The sequence below is a fragment of the Oncorhynchus kisutch genome, unplaced genomic scaffold (assembly GCF_002021735.2).
Source record: "Oncorhynchus kisutch isolate 150728-3 unplaced genomic scaffold, Okis_V2 scaffold907, whole genome shotgun sequence".
Lineage (NCBI taxonomy): Eukaryota > Metazoa > Chordata > Actinopteri > Salmoniformes > Salmonidae > Oncorhynchus > Oncorhynchus kisutch.
Genome location: NW_022262852.1, coordinates 97,501 through 109,250, shown reverse-complemented (window position 1 = coordinate 109,250; position 11,750 = coordinate 97,501). Strand labels below are relative to the sequence as shown.

The window sequence follows — 11,750 nt, the reverse complement described above, 5'->3', positions numbered from 1 at the left end:
AAATATAGTTTTTTGAGTGAATTTTCCCTTTAAGAGTTTAATGTTATTGGTCACATACACATGGTAAGGAGATGTTATTGGTCACATACACATGGTAAGGAGATGTTATTGGTCACATACACATGGTAAGGAGATGTTATTGGTCACATACACATGGTTAACAGACGTTATTGGTCACATACACATGGTTAACAGACGTTATTGGTCACATACACATGGTTAACAGACGTTATTGGTCACATACACATGGTTAACAGACGTTATTGGTCACATACACATGGTTAACAGACATTATTGGTCACATACACATGGTTAGCAGATGTTATTGGTCACATGGTTAGTAGATGTTATTGGTCACATACACATGGTTAGCAGATGTTATTGGTCACATACACATGGTTAGCAGATGTTATTGGACACATGGTTAGTAGATGTTATTGGTCACATACACAGGGTTAGCAGATGTTATTGGTCACATACACATGGTTAGCTGATGTTATTGGTCACATACACATGGTTAACAGACGTTATTGGTCACATACACATGGTTAACAGACGTTATTGGTCACATACACATGGTTAACAGACGTTATTGGTCACATGGTTAGTAGATGTTATTGGTCACATACACAGGGTTAGCAGATGTTATTGGTCACATGGTTAGCTGATGTTATTGGTCACATACACATGGTTAGCAGATGTTATTGGTCACATACACAGGGTTAGCAGATGTTATTGGTCACATGGTTAGCTGATGTTATTGGTCACATACACATGGTTAGTAGATGTTATTGGTCACATACACATGGTTAGTAGATGTTATTGGTCACATACACATGGTAAGGAGATGTTATTGGTCACATACACATGGTTAGCAGATGTTATTGGTCACATACACATGGTTAGCAGATGTTATTGGTCACATACACATGGTTAGCTGATGTTATTGGTCACATACACATGGTTAGCAGATGTTATTGGTCACATACACATGGTTAGCAGATGTTATTGGTCACATACACATGGTTAGCAGATGTTATTGGTCACATACACATGGTTAACAGATGTTATTGGTCACATGGTTAGCAGATGTTATTGGTCACATGGTTAGCAGATGTTATTGGTCACATACACATGGTTAGCAGATGTTATTGGTCACATACACATGGTTAGCAGATGTTATTGGTCACATACACATGGTTAACAGATGTTATTGGTCACATGGTTAGCAGATGTTATTGGTCACATGGTTAGCAGATGTTATTGGTCACATACACATGGTTAGCAGATGTTATTGGTCATATACACATGGTTAGCAGATGTTATTGGTCACATGGTTAGTAGATGTTATTGGTTACATACACATGGTTAGCAGATGTTATTGGTCACATACACATGGTTAGCAGATGTTATTGGTCACATACACATGGTTAGCAGATGTTATTGGTCACATGGTTAGCAGATGTTATTGGTCACATACACATGGTTAGCAGATGTTATTGGTCACATACACATGGTTAACAGATGTTATTGGTCACATGGTTAGCAGATGTTATTGGTCACATGGTTAGCAGATGTTATTGGTCACATACACATGGTTAACAGATGTTATTGGTCACATACACATGGTTAGCTGATGTTATTGGTCACATGGTTAACAGATGTTATTGGTCACATGGTTAGCAGATGTTATTGGTCACATGGTTAGCAGATGTTATTGGTCACATGGTTAGCAGATGTTATTGCGAGGGAAATTCTTGTAATACGTTAATTAAAATAAAAAATCCTGCAAAGTTTCCTAAGGAAGCGAGGCAGCCCTCTCTGTCGACGCCATCTTGTTCACATGAAACATGTCTTTCATGTCTGTCAAGTAGCCAGGGTGTTTCCTTAACGACTCCCTGCCTATCTTAACAACCACTATGATCTATATTATTTATTTATTTGTTTTATTCCAATTCAATCTGAACTTAAAAATAAATAAAAAAATAAGTATTTTCTTTTCGAACAAATTTGGATAAAAATCCAGAGAATATTACAGTTTTCAGACGACAACAACACAACTTGTTTTACTTCTAAAAGGTTTTCATTCAAGGGTCCCTATAAATAAAGACGGACCAGGTGGTTTTGAAAATGCCGGCCCTCCTCTAGCTGGAATCATTCCCAGCAATCAACAACATAATCACCACGACAGCAACCTTGAAGAACAATCACTGTGTCTGAAGAGCTTAGAAATAACATGTCACGTTTGCCCCGTACAGTTTCTAAGCAACCAAAGACACACCAATTACCTGGACACCGCACAACGTGAGGACAATAGTGCCATCGGTGTGTGTTCCCCCAGTATCCTGCCACTTGTTGTGACAGAGAGGAGTAATATCACAAACCACAACATGGCTGACCAACGCTGTTAGTAGACCTTGGTGACAGTAGGCTAATGGTGGGTCGCGACGTGTCAGTGGACATTCAGAATTATTTATTAAGTAGTGGTATTTGATTTGGCCAAGTGCATCTCTTTGTTCAGTGCGCTTTCAGCTTAAACAGCAGGCTCAGTTTGGCAGCTGCGTGAGAGGTAGAGGGGAGAGGGACAGGGGAGAGGGGAGAGGGAGAGGGGAGAAGGAGAGGGAGAAGGAGAGGGAGAGGGAGACGGAGAGGGAGAGGGAGAAGGAGAGGGAGAAGGAGAGGGAGAGGGAGACGGAGAGGGAGAGGGAGAAGGAGAGAGGGAGAGGGAGAGAGGAGAAGGAGAGGGGAGAAGGAGAGGGAGAGGGGAGAAGGAGAAGGAGAGGGAGAAGGAGAGGTAGAGGGGAGAGGGAGAGGGAGAAGGAGAGAGGAGAGGGGAGAAAGAGAGGGGAGATGGAGAGGGAGAGAGGAGAAGGAGAGGGGAGAAGGAGAGAGGAGAGGGGAGAGAGAGAGGGTAGAAGAAGAGGGGAGAAGGAGAGAGTAGAGGGGAGATGGAGAGGGTAGAAGGAGAGGGGAGAGGGAGAGGGGAGAAGAAGAGGGGAGAAGGAGAGGGGAGAGGGAGAGGGGAGAAGGAGAGAGGGGAGAGGGAGAGGGGAGAAGAAGAGGGGAGAAGGAGAAGGGAGAAGGAGAGGGAGAGGGGAGAAGGAGAGAGGGGAGAGGGAGAGGGGAGAAGAAGAGGGGAGAAGGAGAAGGGAGAAGGAGAGGGAGAAGGGGGAGGTAGAGAGAGATGCCAGTGTGCTTCCTGGTTTACCGGATGTTTTTTTCAGCAGTTTTTACCGGATGTTTTTTTCAGCAGTTTTCTTGAAGCTCACTCAGCCTCCCACACGACGCAGCGCTGTGGTTCAACAGCAGATGATGTGCTGTCAGTCACTGACTTGTTATTCCCACTTGCCACCACTCACTGCTGTCATCAAATGGACTCATTCTAGCCACAAGCTCTGACTGAGCTCAATAATCATGAAACGCATTTGAAATGGTCTCCTGCCTGCCTGAGAACCGGTTCTGGGTTGTTCATCTACAACAGGAAGGGGTCTCCTGCCTGACTGAGAACCGGTTCTGGGTTGTTCATCTACAGCAGGAAGTGGTCTCCTGCCTGACAGAACCCACTCATACAGTTTCTGGGTTGTTCATCTACAACAGGAAATGGTCTCCTGCCTGACTGAGAACCGGTTCTGGGTTGTTCATCTACAACTGGAAGTGGTCTCCAGCCTGACTGAGAACCGGTTCTGGCCTGTTCATCTACAACAGGAAATGGTCTCCTGTCTGACTGAAAACCGGTTCTGGGTTGTTCATCTACAACAGGAAATGGTCTCCTGTCTTGACTGAAAACCGGTTCTGGGTTGTTCATCTACAACAGGAAGTGGTCTCCTGCCTGACTGAGAACTGGTTCTGGCCTGTTCATCTACAACAGGAAGTGGTCTCCTGCCTGTCTGAGAACCGGTTCTGGGTTGTTCATCTACAACAGGAAGTGGTCTCCTGCCTGACTGAGAACCGGTTCTGGGCTGTTCATCTACAGCAGGAAGTGATCTCCTGCCTGGCTGAGAACCGGTTCTGGCCTGTTCATCTACAACAGGAAGTGGTCTCCTGCCTGACTGAGAACCGGTTCTGGGATGTTCATCTACAACAGGAAGTGGTCTCCTGCCTGACTGAGAAACGGTTCTGGGCTGTTCATCTACAACAGGAAGTGGTCTCCTGCCTGACTGAGAAACGGTTCTGGGCTGTTCATCTACAACAGGAAGTGGTCTCCTGCCTGACTGAGAAACGGTTCTGGGCTGTTCATCTACAACAGGAAATGGTCTCCTGCCTGACTGAGAACCGGTTCTGGGTTGTTCATCTACAACAGGAAGTGGTCTCCAGTCTGGCTGAGAACCGGTTCTGGGCTGTTCATCTACAACAGGAAGTGGTCTCCTGCCTGACTGAGAACCAGTTCTGGCCTGTTCATCTACAACAGGAAGTAGTCTCCTGCCTGGCTGAGAACCGGTTCTGGGTTGTTCATCTACAACAGGAAGTGGTCTCCTGCCTGACTGAGAAAGCAGTAGATGTTCTGGTCCAGTTTGGCACCACATACCTATGCGAGTTAGGGTTCTCAACTCCGACAAACTTAAACAACAACAAGTACAGAAACAGTTTCAAGACTGAGCATTACCTCAGTGTTACACTGTTAAAAACCAGAGCCCAGAATAGACATGCTCTTATTAGGACTACACTCTGAGTGCTTGTTTTGTCACATAAACTGAAATAACTATTCAAATTTTAGCAACCAGGAAATGGAGGAGCGATTATTGCATATTGCACCTTTTAAATCCTTTGTAAATCCACTTCACAATAGCCTATCAGCTTGAAACCTTTTAGAGTCATCAAAAACATTACCATGAGGAAGCCTGTTAGGTTTGGTATTCAAACCACGGGAAATCAACTCTGATCTTTGTCATCCTGTGGACCCCGTTCATTGCTGCTTGCAGCTATAAGTTGCTGTACTCTATGTAGGTGAGAGAAACAAGAAGAAAAGTAATAAAAGAAAAGTAGGCCAAGCCAAACATATGGAAGGTGTTTTCTTGCATACTTCTGTATCATAAAACATTCTCTAAAGGCAAAGGATCCTTCCACGTACAACCATGAAGCAGGCTCCTGGGCAGAGGGTTACGCCTCTTATGCAAATACTCAAGAGGAGCGATTGGAGCCCCGCCTACCTACAAAAGCAACACACTGCAACTAAAGATACTGATAACTTTACCGTTTTGTCTGCGCTGCGATCCGCTGCCGTCACACTCTCGGGGTGGGGTTTCTAGTTTAGCTGCGCGGAGAATAGCGACTGTCTGGTAGAGTGATGTCACATAACGAATAGACGAGAGACCGAACCAGTGACTGATTGTAATAGCTGGGGAAAGCGCACCTGTTGAATAACAGGCTCACAACCATATTCCCGTTTTCCGTATTTCTTCGAAGCTTTTGGCTGCATTTTAAAAGTTCAGAATGACGGATACAATACTTACCAACGGAATCAAGGACCGAGCGGGTCAGAATGGATATTTTAAAAAGGTGAGTGATTTTTAAGTTTTTATGATAGAGATGATAGCGCGGTTACGCGATAAATGTGTTTACAAACCGTTCACTTATGAATGGACTCTGTCTGTTATGAACGCAGTGTTTCTGCTTTCACTGACATGAATAGCGGCCTAGTGGATGTATTTCTGATGTATTTAATCTCTATCAAAACAACCGGTGTTGATGTCTGACGTACTACCTGTTTGATTATTGGTTTCTACCCATTTTTTTTATTTAAATACGATAACGCTATCTGCGGGTTTTAATGGGTTTGACTGATTGTCAGGTGTGGCAGTGGCCACTTAATGTCATTGGTCGCTATCGCATTGGAACATACGGCAGTTGGTTGTCAAAGATCTTCTGGTGTTTAAACACTTCAAACGTTTTAGAAGGGTTTTTCTTTATTTATTCTATTTTATACGTTGTAAAATAATTGTGAAGACATCAAAACTATAAAATAACACGGAATCATGTAGTAACAAAAAAAATAAGTGTTAAACAAATCTAAATATGTTATATTTGAGATTCTTCAAATAGCCACCCTTTGCCTTGGTGAGAGCTTTGCCCACTCTTGGTATTCTCTCAACCAGCTTCACCTGGAATGCTTTTCCAACAGTATTTTAAGGAGTTCCCACATATGCTGAGCACTTGTTGGATGCTTTGCCTTCACTCTGCGGTTCAACTCATCCCAAACAATCTCAATTGGGTTGAGGTCGGGTGATTGTGGAGGCCAGGTCATCTGATGCAGCACCCCACTACCCCCCCACCATAACACACATGCAGAAATCATCAGGTTTGAACCAAACATTTGGACTCCAGACCAAAGGACATATTTCCACAGGTCTAATGTCGATTGGTCATGTTTCTTGGCCCAAGCAAGTGTCTTCTTCTTATTGGTGCCCTTTAGTAGTGGTTTCTTTGCAGCAATTTGACCACGAAGGCCTGATTCACTCAGTCTCCTCTGAACAGTTGATGTTGAGATGTGTCTGTTACTTGAACTCTGTGAAGCATTTATTTGGGCTGTCATTTCTGAGGCTGATAACTCTAATGAACTGATCCTCTGCAGCAGAGGTAATTCTGGGTCTTCCTTTCCTGTGGCGATCCTCATGAGAGACAGTTTCATCATAGCGCTGGATGGTTTTTGCGACTGCACCTGAATAAACTTGAAAAGTTCTTGAAATGTTCCGTATTGACTGACCTTCATGTCTTAAAGTAATGATGGACTGTAATTTCTCTTTTCTTATTTAAGCTGTTCTGGCCATAATATGGACTTGGTCTTTTATCAAATAGGGCTATCTATTGTATACCACCCCTACCTTGTCACAACACAACTGATTGCTAAATCATTATGTTAATAACTAATGTGGTGAGATACAAGAATCGACATTAAAACATTGTAGAGATGCAAAACCTTTGACTAACACCCTTTATATGACCATTTTTCTACCTTATAGAATAATAGTGAAGACATCAACACTATGAAAAAACACATGTAGTAATCAAAATAGATTTTATATTTGAGATTCTTCAAAGTAGCCACCCTTTGCCTTGATGACAGCTTGGCACAATCTTGGCATTCTCTCAACCAGCTTCATGAGGTAGTCACCTGGAATGCTTTTCATTTCACAGGTGTTAAAAGTTCCCTTTGTGGAATGTATTTCCTTAATGTGTTTGAGCCAAAACATGTCAATCTGTGGATGAGCAACTGATCACTTGGTCCATTTAAAGACGGGACCAGGGTGAAAGAACATCAACCTTATATCCTGTTGCTCCCAGTATTTTGCTAACAAGAAAGAAACTATTAGGGAGTATTGTGTGTGTGTGTGTGGGGGGGGTGGGGGGGGGGTGGTGTGTGTGGGGTGTGTGTGTGTGTGTGTGTGTGTGTGGTGTGTGTGGGGGGGGGGGGGGGGGGGGGGGGGATGTGTGTGTGGGGTGTGTGTGTGTGGGGGGGGGGGGGGGGGGGGGGGGGGGGGGTGTGTGTGTGTGTGGGGGGGGGGGGGGGGGGGTGGGGGGGGTGTGATAGTGGCCAGCCTAATGGACCTATATCTTACAGCCTACTGTGAATACATTATCAGGTATTTATGGAATGCTTTATCTACTGAGGTGTGTGTGGGGGTGTGTGTGTGTGCTCCTTCCTGCCTGTGTGTCTGTGGTGTGTGTTTTGTGTTCCTGTCTGTGGTGTGTGTTTGTGTTCCTGTCTGTGGTGTGTGTTTTGTGTTCCTGTCTGTGGTGTGTGTTTTGTGTTCCTGTCTGTGGTGTGTGTTTTGTGTTCCTGTCTGTGGTGTGTGTTTTGTGTTCCTGTCTGTGGTGTGTGTTTTGTGTTCCTGTCTGTGGTGTGTGTGTTGTGTTCCTGTCTGTGGTGTGTGTGTGTTGTGTTCCTGTCTGTGGTGTGTGTGTTGTGTTCCTGTCTGTGGTGTGTGTGTTGTGTTCCTGTCTGTGGTGTGTGTGTTGTGCTCCTGTCTGTGGTGTGTGTGTTGTGCTCCTGTCTGTGGTGTGTGTGTTGTGCTCCTGTCTGTGGTGTGTGTGTTGTGCTCCTGTCTGTGGTGTGTGTGTTGTGCTCCTGTCTGTGGTGTGTGTGTTGTGCTCCTGTCTGTGGTGTGTGTGTTGTGCTCCTGTCTGTGGTGTGTGTGTTGTGCTCCTGTCTGTGGTGTGTGTGTGTGTGTGTCTTTCTGAGGAACATGCCCCCTGGATACCAAGCAGGCGAGGTTTAGAGAGATAGCTTGGCAGTCTGCTAGAAGATACCAAACCCTACCGTTACGCTTGTTTACACTGAGCTGCTCAGGAGTCGGATGCACAATCATGTTTCCATTAACACACTGTGGACTCGGCGAGAGACGTTGTCTCACCCATATATCTCAATGCAGAGATCTGGGATCTGTCCCAAACGGGATCTTTATCCACAGGTTCCATGCTGCTCCATCGAGAAGATTGAAATACTGCTGGTTTCCCCCGATAACTGCCCTTTTCGTCGTATGCTAGCTAGCAGTAATGACAGCAGACTGCCAAGCTCTCTCTCTAACCTAGCAGTTCATCTCAATGGGCCGGTAACCGAATGGTCGCTGGTTCAAATTCCCGAGACGGCAAGATGGAGCAATCTGCCGTTCTGCCCTTGAGCAAGGTAGTTAACCCCCAACAACAACTGTTCCCCGGGTGCCGATGACGTCGATAGTCCCCACCTCACCTCTCTGATTCAGAGGGGTTGGGTTAATTGCGGAAGACCCATTGAGGTTGAAGGCTTTCTGTTGAGCAACTGACTAGGTATCTCCCCCTTTCCCCAACTGACTAGGTATCTCCCCCTTTCCCCAACTGACTAGGTATCACCCCCCCCTTTTCCCAACTGACTAGGTATTTCCCCCTTTCCCCAACTGACTAGGTATCTCCCCCCTTTCCCCAACTGACTAGGTATCTCCCCCTTTCCCCAACTGACTAGGTATCCCCCCCCTTTCCCCAACTGACTAGGTATCTCCCCCCCCCCCCCTTCCCCTACTGACTAGGTATCTCCCCCCTTTCCCCAACTGACTAGGTATCCCCCCCCCCCCCTTCCCCTACTGACTAGGTATCTCCCCCCTTTCCCCAACTGACTAGGTATCCCCCCCCCCCCCCCCCCCCCCCTTCCCCTACTGACTAGGTATCTCCCCCTTTCCCCAACTGACTAGGTATCTCCCCCCCTTTTCCCAACTGACTAGGTATTTCCCCCTTTCCCCAACTGACTAGGTATCTCTCCCCCCCCCCCCCTTCCCCTACTGACTAGGTATCCCCCCCCCCCCCTTTCCCCAACTGACTAGGTATCTCCCCCTTTCCCCAACTGACTAGGTATCCCCCCCCCCTTTCCCCAACTGACTAGGTATCTCCCCCCCTTTCCCCAACTGACTAGGTATTTCCCCCTTTCCCCAACTGACTAGGTATCTCCCCCCCCTTTCCCCAACTGACTAGGTATCTCCCCCCCCTTTCCCCAACTGACTAGGTATCTCCCCCCCCTTTCCCCAACTGACTAGGTATCCCCCCCCACTTTCCCCAACTGACTAGGTATCTCCCCCCCTTTCCCCAACTGACTAGGTATCTCCCCCCCTTTCCCCAACTGACTAGGTATCTCCCCCCCTTTCCCCAACTGACTAGGTATCTCCCCCCCTTTCCCCAACTGACTAGGTATCTCCCCCCCTTTCCCCAACTGACTAGGTATCTCCCCCCCTTTCCCCAACTGACTAGGTATCTCCCCCCCTTTCCCCAACTGACTAGGTATCTCCCCCCCTTTCCCCAACTGACTAGGTATCTCCCCCCTTTCCCCAACTGACTAGGTATCCCCCTTTGATCGAATGGTACACTATTCCCTATGGGCCCTGGTCGAATGGTACACTATCTGCAATGGGTCCTGGTCTAAAGTAGTGCGCTAGAGGGGCCCTGGTCTAAAGTAGTGCGCTAGACGGGCCATTTGGGACACAGCCAATGAAAGACCTGTCATGAAACCAGAGTTATTCTTCAGAGATGTAGTTTCTCCTGGATTGAATCTTGGATTCCTGGGAGTTTCTGGAGAAAGGGGTTTAGTTTCTGGAGAAAGGGGTTTAGTGTCTGGAGAAAGGGGTTTAGTGTCTGGAGAAAGGGGTTTAGTGTCTGGAGAAAGGGGTTTAGTGTCTGGAGAAAGGGGTTTAGTGTCTGGAGAAAGGGGTTTAGTGTCTGGAGAAAGGGGTTTAGTGTCTGGAGAAAGGGGTTTAGTTTCTGGAGAAAGGGGTTTAGTTTCTGGAGAAAGGGGTTTAGTTTCTGGAGAAAGGGGTTTAGTTTCTGGAGAAAGGGGTTTAGTTTCTGGGGGGTTTAGTTTCTGGAGAAAGGGGTTTAGTTTCTGGGGGGTTTAGTTTCTGGAGAAAGGGGTTTAGTTTCTGTCGAGAGGGGTTTAGTTTCTGGAGAAAGGGGTTTAGTTTCTGGAGAAAGGGGTTTAGTGTCTGGAGAAAGGGGTTTAGTGTCTGGAGAAAGGGGTTTAGTGTCTGGAGAAAGGGGTTTAGTGTCTGGAGAAACAGGATGTAGTTCAAAATGTTGACTCTTCAATTGTATATTAGATATCCACAGAAGCCCAGAGTAGAGCCTAGTAAATAGATCACCATAAAGACCATCTGTACAGGAGCCCAGGGTAGAGCCTAGTAAATAGATCACCATAAAGACCATCTGTACAGGAGCCCAGGGTAGAGCCTAGTAAATAGATCACCATAAAGACCATCTGTACAGGAGCCCAGGGTAGAGCCTAGTAAATAGATCACCATAAAGACCATCTGTACAGGAGCCCAGGGTAGAGCCTAGTAAATAGATCACCATAAAGACCATCTGTACAGGAGCCCAGGGTAGAGCCTAGTAAATAGATCACCATAAAGACCATCTGTACAGGAGCCCAGGGTAGAGCCTAGTAAATAGATCACCATAAAGACCATCTGTACAGGAGCCCAGGGTAGAGCCTAGTAAATAGATCACCATAAAGACCATCTGTACAGGAGCCCAGGGTAGAGCCTAGTAAATAGATCACCATAAAGACCATCTGTACAGGAGCCCAGGGTAGAGCCTAGTAAATAGATCACCATAAAGACCATCTGTACAGGAGCCCAGGGTAGAGCCTAGTAAATAGATCACCATAAAGACCATCTGTACAGGAGCCCAGGGTAGAGCCTAGTAAATAGATCACCATAAAGACCATCTGTACAGGAGCCCAGAGTAGAGCCTAGTAAATAGATCACCATAAAGACCATCTGTACAGGAGCCCAGGGTAGAGCCTAGTAAATAGATCACCATAAAGACCATCTGTACAGGAGCCCAGGGTAGAGCCTAGTAAATAGATCACCATAAAGACCATCTGTACAGGAGCCCAGGGTAGAGCCTAGTAAATAGATCACCATAAAGACCATCTGTACAGGAGCCCAGAGTAGAGCCTAGTAAATAGATCACCATAAAGACCATCTGTACAGGAGCCCAGGGTAGAGCCTAGTAAATAGATCACCATAAAGACTATCTGTACAGGAGCCCAGGGTAGAGCCTAGTAAATAGATCACCATAAAGACCATCTGTACAGGAGCCCAGGGTAGAGCCTAGTAAATAGATCACCATAAAGACCATCTGTACAGGAGCCCAGGGTAGAGCCTAGTAAATAGATCACCATAAAGACCATCTGTACAGGAGCCCAGGGTAGAGCCTAGTAAATAGATCACCATAAAGACCATCTGTACAGGAGCCCAGGGTAGAGCCTAGTAAATAGATCACCATAAAGACCATCT

The 11,750-nt window shown here is 46.2% G+C and overlaps 1 protein-coding gene across 2 annotated transcripts in view; it reads left to right on the top strand.

Annotated features, from left to right (window-relative positions):
* Window positions 1–5,139: 5,139 nt before the first annotated feature.
* Window positions 5,140–11,750, top strand: part of LOC116363055 (rhophilin-2-like) — an 80,887-nt gene continuing 74,276 nt past the window's right edge. The window contains exon 1 of one of the 2 annotated variants that reach the window (XM_031816975.1): window positions 5,140–5,496. In XM_031816975.1, the coding sequence (XP_031672835.1) occupies window positions 5,431–5,496 (66 nt within the window). In that variant the 5' untranslated portion in view covers window positions 5,140–5,430. The remainder of the gene's footprint in view (window positions 5,497–11,750) is intronic. The other variant, XM_031816974.1, reaches the window with a different exon arrangement.